This window comes from Photinus pyralis, unplaced genomic scaffold (assembly GCF_008802855.1).
Source record: "Photinus pyralis isolate 1611_PpyrPB1 unplaced genomic scaffold, Ppyr1.3 Ppyr1.4_LG7, whole genome shotgun sequence".
NCBI classification, from domain to species: domain Eukaryota; kingdom Metazoa; phylum Arthropoda; class Insecta; order Coleoptera; family Lampyridae; genus Photinus; species Photinus pyralis.
The window spans coordinates 3,655,441-3,667,427 of NW_022170738.1; the positions used below are offsets into that span (position 1 = coordinate 3,655,441).

Consider the following 11,987-nt stretch of genomic DNA (forward strand, 5'->3'; position numbering starts at 1 on the left):
TTTACAAATTGGTTGGAAGCTTCCTTTTCGTCGTTTTGCCGTGACGGTGACACGTATTGTTCTGTCAGAAACTTCACACGTCGTTTAACTAATATCTCACTCAAGAATTTGTAGTAAGCAATGTCACCACAAACAGTTAAGCTCAATAATGGGCTGGAGATCCCAATTTTTGGGCTGGGAACTTGGAAGGTAACTTCTCTTGAATATTACTCAAAGCATATACCTACAAATGCTATCTTATTTTAGTCAAACCCTGGCGAAGTCACACAGGCAGTAGAAGATGCTATCGATGCAGGTTATCGTCACATCGATTGTGCCTTCATATATCAGAATGAAAAGGAAATCGGCGTAGCCCTTGCCAAGAAATTCAAGGAAGGCAAAATTAAACGAGAAGACATTTTCGTTACAAGTAAATTATGGAACGCTTTCCACTCACCTCATTTAGTGGAAGGTGCCCTGAGACAATCCCTTCAAAATTTAGGATTGGATTATCTCGATTTATATCTAATACATTGGCCCATTGGTTTTAAGGTAACGAAATTACATTCATTTTAAAGGTCTTAGGTATGTACCTATGTAAAATGCCATAATATATAGTTAGCAGTTTCTAATCATTCTACTATTCAGAAGTGAAAATGACAAGTAGATTATAAAATAGTGATAAGAGAGGTGTTAGGGGCGTTCAATGGATGACCCTATCAGAAATACGATTACATTCCGTATCGCAATCGGTTTTGCTGAACACTAAAAATATTTTACTATACATTTAGATGCAATTTATGCATATTTCACTCACAAGTGGGGTTATGGTTGTTCCTCGGGTTGTTCGATACATAAAATGAATCGTACAATTTAGACGATTCATTTTTTAGGTATCGATAGTAATCGTCTCAAGTTTGTTGAGCAGTAAATTATCAAAAGAGATTTGTATCAATTCATGTATTGAACCTCACTGTCCAGGGTGTACAAAATACTTTAGATACGGATAGTTTTTGATCAAAATTAATAACATTATATTTAAAATAGGTATATATATTTAGTGTCTCCCTTTAAAAAAAACGTTGATAATTACATCTTTGGATTTGTATAGGAAGGAGGCGAATTGTTTCCCATTGATGCTGATGGTAAAATGCAATTCAGTAACGTGGATTATGTGGATACCTGGAGGGCCATGGAAAAATTAGTGCAACAAGGACTCGTAAAATCAATCGGCTTATCCAATTTCAATAAACGTCAAATTGAAGATATATTAAAAGTGGCCAAATTCCCCCTGCCATGAATCAAGTACGTAAAATATATGTATCTTTGCGCTATTTTCGTTTTATTTTAGATAGTATGTCATCCTATTTAAATCAAAGAAGTTGATTGAATTTTGTAAATCCAAATATCGCCATAACTGCTACCCTTTGGCTCGCCATGCCGTGGGCTAAACCAGAAGAGCCAAAGTTGCTGGAGATGAAAAATTTTTGAAGTCGCTAAAAAGTATGGGAGACTACTGCCCAGGTTCTTATAAAATCAAATTCCTTTTCGTAACAATTTCCAAAGTCTATTGTTCTGTCAGAAAAAATCACATTTTTGACTAATTGAGCGCATGATATGGCTTAATTTGATACCTTTGATTGTCACGAAAACAGTTATGACAAGGTTAATCTCTTGTATCCCAAACTAAAAGATAACTTGGAAGGTTCTTTGGACTCACCAAACTCAAATTTATACGATGAGTATCTGGCATCTTTATTCATAATCACTATTTGTGAAAATATGTTGCATTATAGGTTATATTTTGAAAATGATATACTCAGTTCATTGTACATGGCTGATTCCTTGCCAAAAAAATTGTGTTTGTTGGTTGCATTGATTTTCCTACAGATATGTACTTTTAGTTCTCCTTATAAGAAATTCATCTCAAATTTGTCAGAGATTCTTAGAAATCTTTCAAAAGTTTATGAAGGAGATTTTTAGAAATTCTGAGGTTATCTACAGGGTCATTCTTGACGAGCGTCTGTTAGAAAGATATGGAATACCTTTGAAAATGAAGATAAACTGATAAGTTCTTTAAGGGTTTTGGAACATGATGAATTGAACTAAAATATTTTCAAAATGGCGCCACTTCCGGAAATACCGGAAGTAGCCATCAACTTTGTTATTTTAAATAGGGACCCCCTATTTTTTCTACATTTTCGGATTCTACGTCGAATTTGGAATGTAGTAATTTGCGAATAAAAACAAAAGAATAACATCAAGCGACTGAATTTTTTTATCAATTTGTCACAAGAAGCACAGATCTACACATACACAGATTGCTAACCTTATGCATTTTTTGGGAAACAAATTTAGGTATACTTAAAAGCGACCTCTATTACGGAGCAGTATAAACATGTACGGTTTAAAACTGTAATATGACACTTATGGATTTATGCATTAGATGTCGCTGCAAAAAATTTAAAGCGGTAAAGTATGCATATAATCCAGTTTAATTGTATTTTTACCAGGCAAGTTGTGGGGTAGTTTTGATTTCTTTGATTCTATATGTTTTTTGGGGTGCTGAATCCGAACCTGAGGTTTGCTAACAAAATTTCATGACGCAACATTGAAAAACATACAAAAAAAGTTGAAAAAGATATTTTTTAGCAGTTTTGTGCTTACAACTCGAAAACTATCAACTTTTCGAAAATAACCTCCCTACCTTTTATCGGCGTGGTAAAGAGTGTAACGTTAATGATGGCAGAGATATACATAGTTTTTAAGTATGCCTTTACGGTTAGCAGTCTGTCAAGACCTTTAAAGCCGCAAATAGTTTCCGCCAACTTCAAAAAACCTTCACGATTATTTAAGAACCTGCCCTATGTTCGTGTGTATCTGTGACCACAGGGACCCGCTTTTAATAACTCCCTTACGACGAATGAGTAGCTCCAGTGTTCAATTAAACAATTATGGCTCAACGTACCTCCTATCATGTCATACCACTGTAATAAAACGAATATTAAGGAATTCGAATTGTGCAAACTTTAGCGCTTTAATTTTGTTTCAGCGACATCTAACGCATAAGTCCACAAGCGTCATATTACAGTTTTAAACGATACATGTTTATACTGCTCCGCAATAGAAGGCGCTTTTGAGTATACCTAAATTTGTTTCCCAAAAAATGCATAAGGTTAGCAATCTGTGTATGTGTAGATCTGTGCAAGAAGTAACTAAAACATGGAATATCTCGGAAACCGCATGAAGCAGCTTTTGACATTTTGCATCAAATTAAAGGTCTGGAAAAAAGGAAAACAAGGGTGAAAAACAAAATGGGGGGTGCCATTTGAAAAAATGGAGTTACGGATATTTAAAAGTTTAAAAGATGAGAGCTTTGAAAAAGTGACGTAGTTTCACTTTTTTAGACTGTTACGCATACCATAAGAAAATTCGATCTTTCCTTAATAAAGCATTGAAAACTGTTTTGCAATATCTCTCACCGTTTTCGAATAATAAATTTTTAAAATTACCCCTGCAAATTCAATTTTTGACACAAAAACTTGAATATCGGCGAAGCCCTTGGAGCAAAGGGTCAACTATGGGGTATCGTTGTACTCCAAATTCGACGTAGAATCCGAAAATGTAGAAAAAATAGGGTGTCCCTATTTAAAATAACAAAGTTGATGGCTACTTCCGGTATTTCCAGAAGTGGCGCCATTTTGAAAATATTTTAGTTCAATTCATCATGTGCCAAAACCCTTAAAGAACTTATCAGTTTATCTTCATTTTCAAAGGTTTTCCATATCTTTCTAACGGACGCTCGTCAAGAATGACCCTGTATAGAGATTGACTACAGAATTGCAAAAGAAATCTCTCATCGATCAATATAAATTTTGTGAAGAATATGTTTGCAGAAATTTTGAAAAACATATTTTTTAACGAGTGTTAGTTAAGGCCAATTCACACTATACCTCAGGTCACACTCTGCTCAAAATATTGTAACATGCTATTTCAATAGGAATATTCACATTTGACGGTCATAATAAATACACGCTACAATAATTGACCGAACCGTGATCCGATCGTGACGTGACCGATAAATACATGTTCTAGGTTTTTTTGCCGTATATCAAAGAAAAGGGTTCCTTTTGTACCCCCCAAGACCAGAAACCCTAGATTTAACAACCCAGGGTTCTTCAATGAAGGGCTGCTTTAAAGTGAGGCATCTGCCTAAGGTAACAGAGCAGCCGCCCTACAGTACCTATTGCAGGTTTATTTGTATAAATTGTTTAGTATAGTCATAGGAATGAATATATTTCATATAATGAATCCCTTAATTTGTTGGTGAACAGTTCCTAATTCAATGATAAAGATGCAACTGTTAAATTTATTATTAAACTGTGCAGGAATGCAATTATTGCTGTAGGGATTAGGGATATGTCCAATAAATAACATTATAAATATCGACAATAAAAAGAGAGTAAAACTAAATAAGTAATATCACAATTACAAGACATAATAATTATTGTGCACCGAATTAAATCATTGTAAAATGTGGAATTGAAGTACGTAATAGCTATACATGTTTAAAATGTCCCATATGATGGTTTCTAAAATGAACCCAATAAATTCTTGAGATCATAATTGTAGGAATTAATATCAATAATACAGATAATCAGATCTGCTTAATGAGTGGATCAGCTGCCTTGTCAACAACCTCTAAGTTCGGATATGTAACTAGTTGAACATGAGTCTCAATCACTTGAATTGATTGTGCAATTTTCACAATACACAACAAGAATACCATTAAGACTGCACTGAAAATAAGAAACGGAACCAGCGACGAGCAGACCACCTTGTCATTAGGATCTAAAGATGTTTCAATAACTAAATCAAAATGTTCATTAACAGGTAGTGTTTTAATGTAGGCTTCGGGTATCTTGTATTTTATGCTGAAGCCATTCTCAACTTGTTGTCGAATTAACGGGTCTAAGAAAAAATCATTTTCTAACGAATCGAGACCTTGTTCGTTTGCGCTGTATTGTTGTAAAAACGGAAACGTATTGCGATTGCTCTAAAAGATAGAAATTAATTGGAAGATTATGAACTCTGCACTTTACTTGTTTTTTTATTTTGGTAGCGTCACAACCAACAACACACGATTTCTTTGACGTTAACGTTTCGTATGATTGATAACAAGCTAAAAAATCACAGTTGAAACACCACTTATAACAGTAACACGCTTACAATCGTGACATTCGCCAAGAGTATCGGTGAGATTTCTTTTTGCCGTAAGGTTTATAATGTTCAAGAATCGGCAACCTCGTTGACACTTACTCTGTGAGCCTTCCTCCTGGAAATCATTTAAATAAAGACTTACAGTAGAGGGTAAAGTAAGCAAGGCATACTAAAGGTAAAAGGAAAAAACTGTCGGAACAAACATCTAGGCATTGATCCATATCCGTAGAAGAAAGGTGAGTTGCTTTAATAATCGCAATACTTCCAGTCAAGAAAGAGAAATAATAAAAAGTAAGGTAGCTATACATATTTAATTAATTTATCAAAATATTACATTATTAAAATTCGAAAAAATTACAATTTAGTTCCAAAGCCATACTTTAGGGAATTTATTTTTTCGTTTTCAGGCTTGGACTTCGTTACGTTCGTTACATTCCGATGACCAGAGAGTAATGATTGAAGGGAGGAGAAGGTAGTTCAAATTACCAGTACCCAACTCCAAAACCAGCAATTTGTTTATCGGACAGTTGATAGGAATTGATAAACTTAAGTTTTTGGTTTTGGCAGATTACTGAACAAAAACGAAATTTTGTAAAATAGTTTTTATTTGTTACTGAAGCTATTTAAAAAATTTTTCAAAATAAATAACACATTATTATGGCCACTTTTTCCACAAGATGCTAGTTTTCAATTTTAAATCCGACGTTTCGTCTCCGGTTAACCATCAACTTTGTTTTTTCTTATGGAAGTGATTTTTACTTTTTGTGTCAACTATTTCAAATTGTTAGGAACTCTTTATTCTCGCTCATGTATTGACATGTGATAGAGAATTAAAAAAACTCATTTAAAAATTTTTACATATACACACTTCGCAGAATCAATAATTTTTAAGACGGATTTCCCTTCACCGGTATCTGTTCCCGTTGTCATAACCTCTTGAATAACGGTTCCGGTTCCAAGTGAGGGGCATACAAATGCAATCGGTTCCGGTACAGGTTCTTATCGGTTTCGGTTCAAACCCCTGAGACTGGTGAATGTTTAAATATTTTAATAATTTTTGTCAATCTACTGTGGATTGACATTAAAATTGTCAACTGACAGCTGCTAAACCCCCTTTTTTATGGTAAATGAGTAAATATGAAACTGCCGTAGTTTCGCAACCAGTCAAATTCCCTAAATTAGGTACTCTAATTTATGTTCATACAGTGCTAAAATTGAAATATAAAGCAAAATACAAGCGACAACAATTAATCGTTTCAGATAAATGGAATACAATTTACATTACTTGCTCGTATATTTGGGCAAAACTTTATTGCAATGACATATAATTGACGTTAGCAATTAAACTTAAACACACGCAATACAGCTACGTGCAAATTATTAGGTATTCAATTTAATTAATCAATAATAAATGAATAAATGAAAAGGTATTACATTACATTGCCTACGTATTTACATGAATGTGTCGTGCATTTTAATCTACGACGGTGTCATTATACACGTTTAGCATTGCCTCTTGTATGTCATTACGGCTTTCATCTGTAGCTTTCATAAAAGCACGCAAATGATAAATAAATAAATACTACTATTTTTCACTGCGAACGTCAATACCTTTTTTTACTTGTAGGTCAATACTGACAAACGCGATTGCCATGACATCTAGTAGATAGTACGGACACTTGAAAATTTTTAATGTAGAGAATTCAAAATGCGAATAAAATCATTATGATGTTCATATCGAACTTGTAGCATTAATAACTATTATGTTGCTGTTTGGAGTGTTTTTTTAAAATTATTTTCATTAAACTCTCTGGCTAGGTACCTAACTGCCGTCTATCAAGCTCAATCGTCCTTGACTTCCAAGATACATTAAATATAAGGCATTTTGTGCACGTGGGCGGAGTTGTGGATGACGTCATAAGCAGGTTTTCACTGAAATAGAATTATATTTTGGTGCTTTTTTGTTGAATTTGTGAATTAGTTTTCAACAAAATGGTGTTCTTTGGTTGGATGTAATGTACCACAGTTAATTTGCCCTTTTTATAATGCGTTTATAATAGTTATAGCTTACAACATTTTTAAAAAAGATTTCTTCATATTTTTGGGCATTTTTTGGATTTATTCTTATAATTTTCCCCTAAACCATTATAATTAAGAAATGTTAGTATTTTCAGTAGAATTAACAAACAAATCCCAAAATATTCCCGCTTTAAATTTTAAGTTCCGCGTTACATACCATGCCCGGACCTGACGAATTTAGAACGGCAATCTTAGCATATCTTGTTTCCTTTATATCATGCTTTTCTTCCATATCACCCTGTATGCGCGACGAGCTGTTAGGTACAACCGGTTTATTTATTTTGTAAACGAATCTAAAATGGCAGACTCATGTCGAGGTGAGTTACAAAATTTTTGGTATTTTTATGTCTATTTCCTTTTGAATATATTATTCAATTAAGTTAAAAAAAATAAAACCATCTCAATGATATTGATATTCGATATCTACGAAACTGCAAGTTTTCTATACAGGATTGTGCGTAATAATTTGTCGTCCATAGAAAGAAAAGCTTTTCATTCACTAAACGTAGTTCTCTACGTGTCGTAATACTGAATAATTACATAGCAGTTACAGGTGACGAGTTTACCAAAACACGAGACTTAAAAGGAGAAGAATCAAAAAGTATACTTCCCGGTGAAGGTAGGTAATGTAATGTTGATTTCCTGAAAGATCTAGCAATATTTTTTTATAGATAATGAAAACAGTGCTCATTCTTTGGATACAATAAAGATGTGTTCTCCATCAAGTTTTGCAACAAGTTTTATGCCAAAACAATCAGAGTCCAACAAATCCTCATGTAGCACAAATCAATTTATTTTAAAAAGTTCCTCTCTACTGCGACCTTCACAATTAAATGGAAGTATTGCCAGTTCTACCAGTTCACCAAAACATAGTTTTCTTCTAAATCCAAGTAAGTTAAATCCATTTGGAAAAGTTCTATCAGACTCGAAACCCGAAACAGAAAAGGAATCCGAATCCCAAACTACACATACGTTTCTACCTTTAATACAAAATGGCAATAAATCGGAAGGTTTAAAAGTGACATCAACAGCTGCCTCGTCGACATCTTCAATAACTCAATCTAGCAATTTCGTTTTCGGACAAAATATTCAAGACCGTGTCGTATCGGACAAGCAGGCGGACGATTTAAAATCAGACTATGCTGCTAATAGTAACGGCACATCAGATATGTTGTTTACTTCCGTATTAAAAGAAAATTCCAAATCGGACGCAGGCATAATGTCGCAAGGTACGAAAACTTTGAGCGAATCTGCACGAGAATATGAGGAGTCGAGAGCAGTTAAACGAAAATTTGAAGAAGTTGAAGTAATCACCGGCGAGGAGGGAGAGAAGAATATTATTCAAATAACTTGTAAGTTGTTCGCGTTTGATAAAAGTGCAGGCAGTTGGCAAGAACGTGGTCGTGGTATTTTGCGATTAAACGATCAGGAAACCGCCGATGGTTCTCAGAGTCGGTTGGTTTTCCGAGTAACTGGAAGTCTTAGAGTGGTGTTAAATACAAAGGTAGGTATTTTGACATTTTGTGTAAATTTGAAAAGTACGAGACATTTACAGATTTGGGCAGAAATGACGATAGAGTTAGCTAGTAATAAAAGTATACGCTTTATGGCTTTTGACACAAGTGGTGAAATCAAAGTGTTTTTATTAACGGTAAGTTACTCTTTCTTTTCTACCCTCTTAGTACTCATTGTTTTTGTGTATAGGGTAGTCCTGATGATATCAAGCAACTTTATAAACTCCTGGAAGTACGTTTGCAAAAAGAAATCAGTAGGCAGAAATGTTCCAAAACGAAAACATCTGAACCAAGCTGTAGTTCTCAAGACGATCCATTGAAAAAATCGGACGATTTACCTCCCGGGTATTGATAATACTAGAATATAACGATTAATAAAGTCTCGTCTGTTTGCAAATTGAATAGGGTGTCTTGCACTTTTATACATCCATTACTGTGAATATTTAATGTAGTAATCAAGTGTAAAGACAAGTTACGAAAATTAAATTTGCATCTACGTATAGTTGGAGAACTTCACCGGATATGTAATTTGGACATGCATATTTCAATTATGTTGCGATATAATATTGTTAGAATTCTGTTACATATTTTATACCTAAGGCAATAAAAGATTAAAAAATCCTTCATTTACACTAAAACCAGAAATTTGTTAATTGCATATTTAATTGTAAAACTTAAATTATTGAATCATGTTTTGGAATAAACATTTTAATTGCTTCTACGTGCTTCAACCTTTTATTTGCGTTACAAAAGATTTCAGCATTATCCGTAGTAGTACAAATTTTCTGTTAATGGAAATGGTAAATTGGCAACTGGTAAATGATATAACCAATCAGATTTTTGATGGATAGATATTTGAAGCAGCAGTAGTGCAAGATGTGATTAGTAATAGAATGTTATTACAAACAAGTTGTAAATCAGCATATGCATGATTAAAGCGCATTTTTGGTAATGCAGGTCAGTATTTTATTAGCGAAGTTTAAAATTATCGATCTCACGAGTAATTTTGGCTGCGTTAAATAATTAATTTTATTTAATTTCAATTCACGGTACGTCTTCATTTTGTAAAACAAATCACAAAGTAAATAAGTTTTTATACTGGTAGCGCTATCTAACGGTAAAATTATAGCACCTCCGAAACCCATATCGAAATTATTTTCTTCAATTATCTATCTCACAAGTAATGTAACTCAAAATAGACTAGTGCCTGCACATCTACACTATAGCAGGAAGCTTTTAGTGAAAATTTGAAGTCTCTAGCTATTGTAGTTGTGGAGATCTAACGCGGACAGCCGGTCTGCCAGCAATAACGAATATAATAGCGTATTTTTTTCAAAAATGCGCTAAAAATGGCTGTAGGGGGTATAAGAATTGATAAGACATTGATATCTACAATCAACTTAAGATTCATCCTTTCTCAATATTTAATTATGATTGTATGACTTGTCTTACATCGTAGATCTCTTGCACTAATTCATGATTATTAGATATACGAAACAAATGCAGAGACGTTCTAGCAGGACGATTCCCAGGGAGGCAAGTGTTAGTGGGTTGTAATTTGGTTGTTAGGTAAGGGATTTGCATCCAAGCAGAGACATTACGAGCCCCAATAAAAAATTCATCCATATCACAAGGTCACTGTGATTAAAGTGCCCCAAAACAAGTATAAATTGTACACAACTCTTGTGCACATAAAGCACATTTTTTTTAAACTGAAAAAGCTTAGTAAATAATTGGGTTGTTTGTGATTGATAATATATGAATAATGGAGAAGTAATTTATAAATGACAATTCATTTTCGAACCAATTATCGCATTATCCTTTCCCATATGATTAGCTGACGTCTGTCAATAATTGACTAGTTTGGTGAATTTCTTGTTCGTTAAATTGTCCTGCCGAATTACACTCGACGTTTGTATTTAAACCGAGTAAATTTGGGTTGTTGCAATTCAAATCTGTTTCCTTTTAGCAATTGAACTCGAAAAACTGTCAACCTAAAAATGCTCCACCTGCGGTGTCGCATTTTTATTAGTTGACAGTTTTTCTCGTCTAATTGCTAGGCAACAGATTTTCATTACCTAAACAACCCAAATTTACTCGGTAAAATACAAACCTCTTGTGCAATTATAAGTGAAAATTACAGCACGTTTCACAGGCACAATTATTTTTTTCCCAAAAACAAAACTACTCCTTTACATGCCACCTTACACTATATGTAAATTATTATTATTATTAATTATAGTTCAGTGCCCAAATTGCATAACTACAACACTCTCTCTCAATTTACACAGAATTATCTATTTAATCCAGGTAAATTTGACTTTACAATCGAAAATTGTTAATGGAGCAAGTGGATATGTTAAAATGGTTTATAACGAATACAAAAAAAAAAAAATACGTGAGCAGGAGAGTGGGACACAGATTTTGGGGAGGGTGAAAATCGTATGACAGCAATTTCCGGCAAATGTTGCGATAAGAGGCAAAAGTGTTCAGTGGAAAAGTTGTAGATCATGAAAAACTCTACAACTTACTTTCCAATCTCTCTCACATAACCGAAAAAATCGTGAAAAACCGAGTTTTTTGTTTGTTATTGTTCATTTGTCATTGGTTGAAATATACTATTTTATGTTTTAAATAACTACAAATTTTTTCAATATAAAAAATTAAGTTTTATTTGTAAATGTATAGTGGGTTGGGTTGGTAGAGCAGGCTTGGCTGAAACCCCGCCCACTCAAAAATAAAGGCAAAATAAAATAAAATGAAAAGTGTGCTTCAGAGATTTATTGTAGGGAGTTCTATTTGGTGTTATTTTCTTCATTTTTACCTGTACTTTTTGATAGAGTAAAAAAAATTATAGTCCCTGAAGAAGACTCGACTGTGGCACTAAGGGTCCCTGGTTCAGGCATGAAATGTATGGTCGGTTGGGATGGTACAGCAGCCTTGGCTGAAACTCCGCTCACTCCAAAATAAAATAATCCTTCAAGAAATAAGCGTGTTTGGTATATAAGCCAATTGTGCTTCAGTCAGTTTCAACATCGACGGGTTCATGTTATTTTATAAATTGTAAGTTCTACTTAACTGTTATAAATTAATCCATTACAAGACTGTTATAAACTTATTGTTAATGAATTATAAATATGGAACTAAAATTTACATTCGTTCAAGATAAGTTACACGTTGCATTCTATGTACATA

At 33.7% G+C, this 11,987-nt stretch overlaps 3 protein-coding genes and 1 long non-coding RNA gene across 7 annotated transcripts; 3 read left to right on the forward strand and 1 right to left on the reverse strand.

Annotated features, from left to right (window-relative positions):
* LOC116177506 (aldo-keto reductase family 1 member B1-like) lies at positions 1–1,306 on the forward strand. Its single transcript, XM_031496492.1, has 3 exons — positions 1–189; positions 247–531; positions 1,091–1,306. The coding sequence occupies exons 1-3, from the start codon at positions 121–123 to the stop codon at positions 1,277–1,279; spliced, it is 543 nt and encodes a 180-aa protein (XP_031352352.1). The 5' UTR covers positions 1–120; the 3' UTR covers positions 1,280–1,306.
* Positions 1,307–4,467: 3,161 nt separating this feature from the next.
* Positions 4,468–5,599, reverse strand: LOC116176316. Its single transcript, XM_031494815.1, has 4 exons — positions 5,370–5,599; positions 5,209–5,314; positions 5,082–5,161; positions 4,468–5,035 (listed from the first exon to the last, which is right to left on the reverse strand). Exons 1-4 carry the CDS (start codon positions 5,505–5,507, stop codon positions 4,637–4,639), a joined length of 723 nt encoding a protein of 240 aa, XP_031350675.1. The 5' UTR covers positions 5,508–5,599; the 3' UTR covers positions 4,468–4,636.
* LOC116176317 lies at positions 5,294–5,875 on the forward strand. The gene is made up of 2 exons (XR_004146427.1): positions 5,294–5,435; positions 5,607–5,875. It is a non-coding gene; the product is annotated as an uncharacterized LOC116176317 (long non-coding RNA).
* Positions 5,876–7,385: 1,510 nt separating this feature from the next.
* LOC116176315 (ran-binding protein 3) lies at positions 7,386–9,413 on the forward strand. Of its 4 annotated transcripts, XM_031494813.1 has the most exons (6): positions 7,386–7,595; positions 7,823–7,897; positions 7,950–8,168; positions 8,220–8,782; positions 8,834–8,929; positions 8,983–9,413. In XM_031494813.1, the coding sequence occupies exons 1-6, from the start codon at positions 7,496–7,498 to the stop codon at positions 9,142–9,144; spliced, it is 1,215 nt and encodes a 404-aa protein (XP_031350673.1). In that variant the 5' UTR covers positions 7,386–7,495; the 3' UTR covers positions 9,145–9,413. The 4 variants fall into 4 exon arrangements, with proteins under 4 accessions (XP_031350673.1, XP_031350670.1, XP_031350671.1 ...); XM_031494810.1 differs by having other exon boundaries at positions 7,392–7,595; positions 7,950–8,782; XM_031494811.1 differs by having other exon boundaries at positions 7,394–7,595; positions 7,832–7,897; positions 7,950–8,782.
* The last annotated feature ends 2,574 nt before the right edge of the window (positions 9,414–11,987 follow it).

Coding starts and splice junctions, on each gene's coding strand:
- LOC116177506 (XM_031496492.1), top strand. CDS start 121: ATGTCACCACAAACAGTTAAGCTCAATAATGGGCTGGAGATCCCAATT. Junction 190..246: donor TTGGGCTGGGAACTTGGAAG/GTAACTTCTCTT, acceptor ATCTTATTTTAG/TCAAACCCTGGCGAAGTCAC. Junction 532..1,090: donor ATTGGCCCATTGGTTTTAAG/GTAACGAAATTA, acceptor GGATTTGTATAG/GAAGGAGGCGAATTGTTTCC.
- LOC116176316 (XM_031494815.1), bottom strand. CDS start 5,507: ATGTATAGCTACCTTACTTTTTATTATTTCTCTTTCTTGACTGGAAGT. Junction 5,162..5,208: donor TCTTGGCGAATGTCACGATT/GTAAGCGTGTTA, acceptor GTGATTTTTTAG/CTTGTTATCAATCATACGAA. Junction 5,036..5,081: donor CTACCAAAATAAAAAAACAA/GTAAAGTGCAGA, acceptor TCTATCTTTTAG/AGCAATCGCAATACGTTTCC.
- LOC116176315 (XM_031494810.1), top strand. CDS start 7,496: ATGCTTTTCTTCCATATCACCCTGTATGCGCGACGAGCTGTTAGGTAC. Junction 7,596..7,822: donor AATGGCAGACTCATGTCGAG/GTGAGTTACAAA, acceptor ATAATTACATAG/CAGTTACAGGTGACGAGTTT. Junction 8,783..8,833: donor GAGTGGTGTTAAATACAAAG/GTAGGTATTTTG, acceptor AGACATTTACAG/ATTTGGGCAGAAATGACGAT.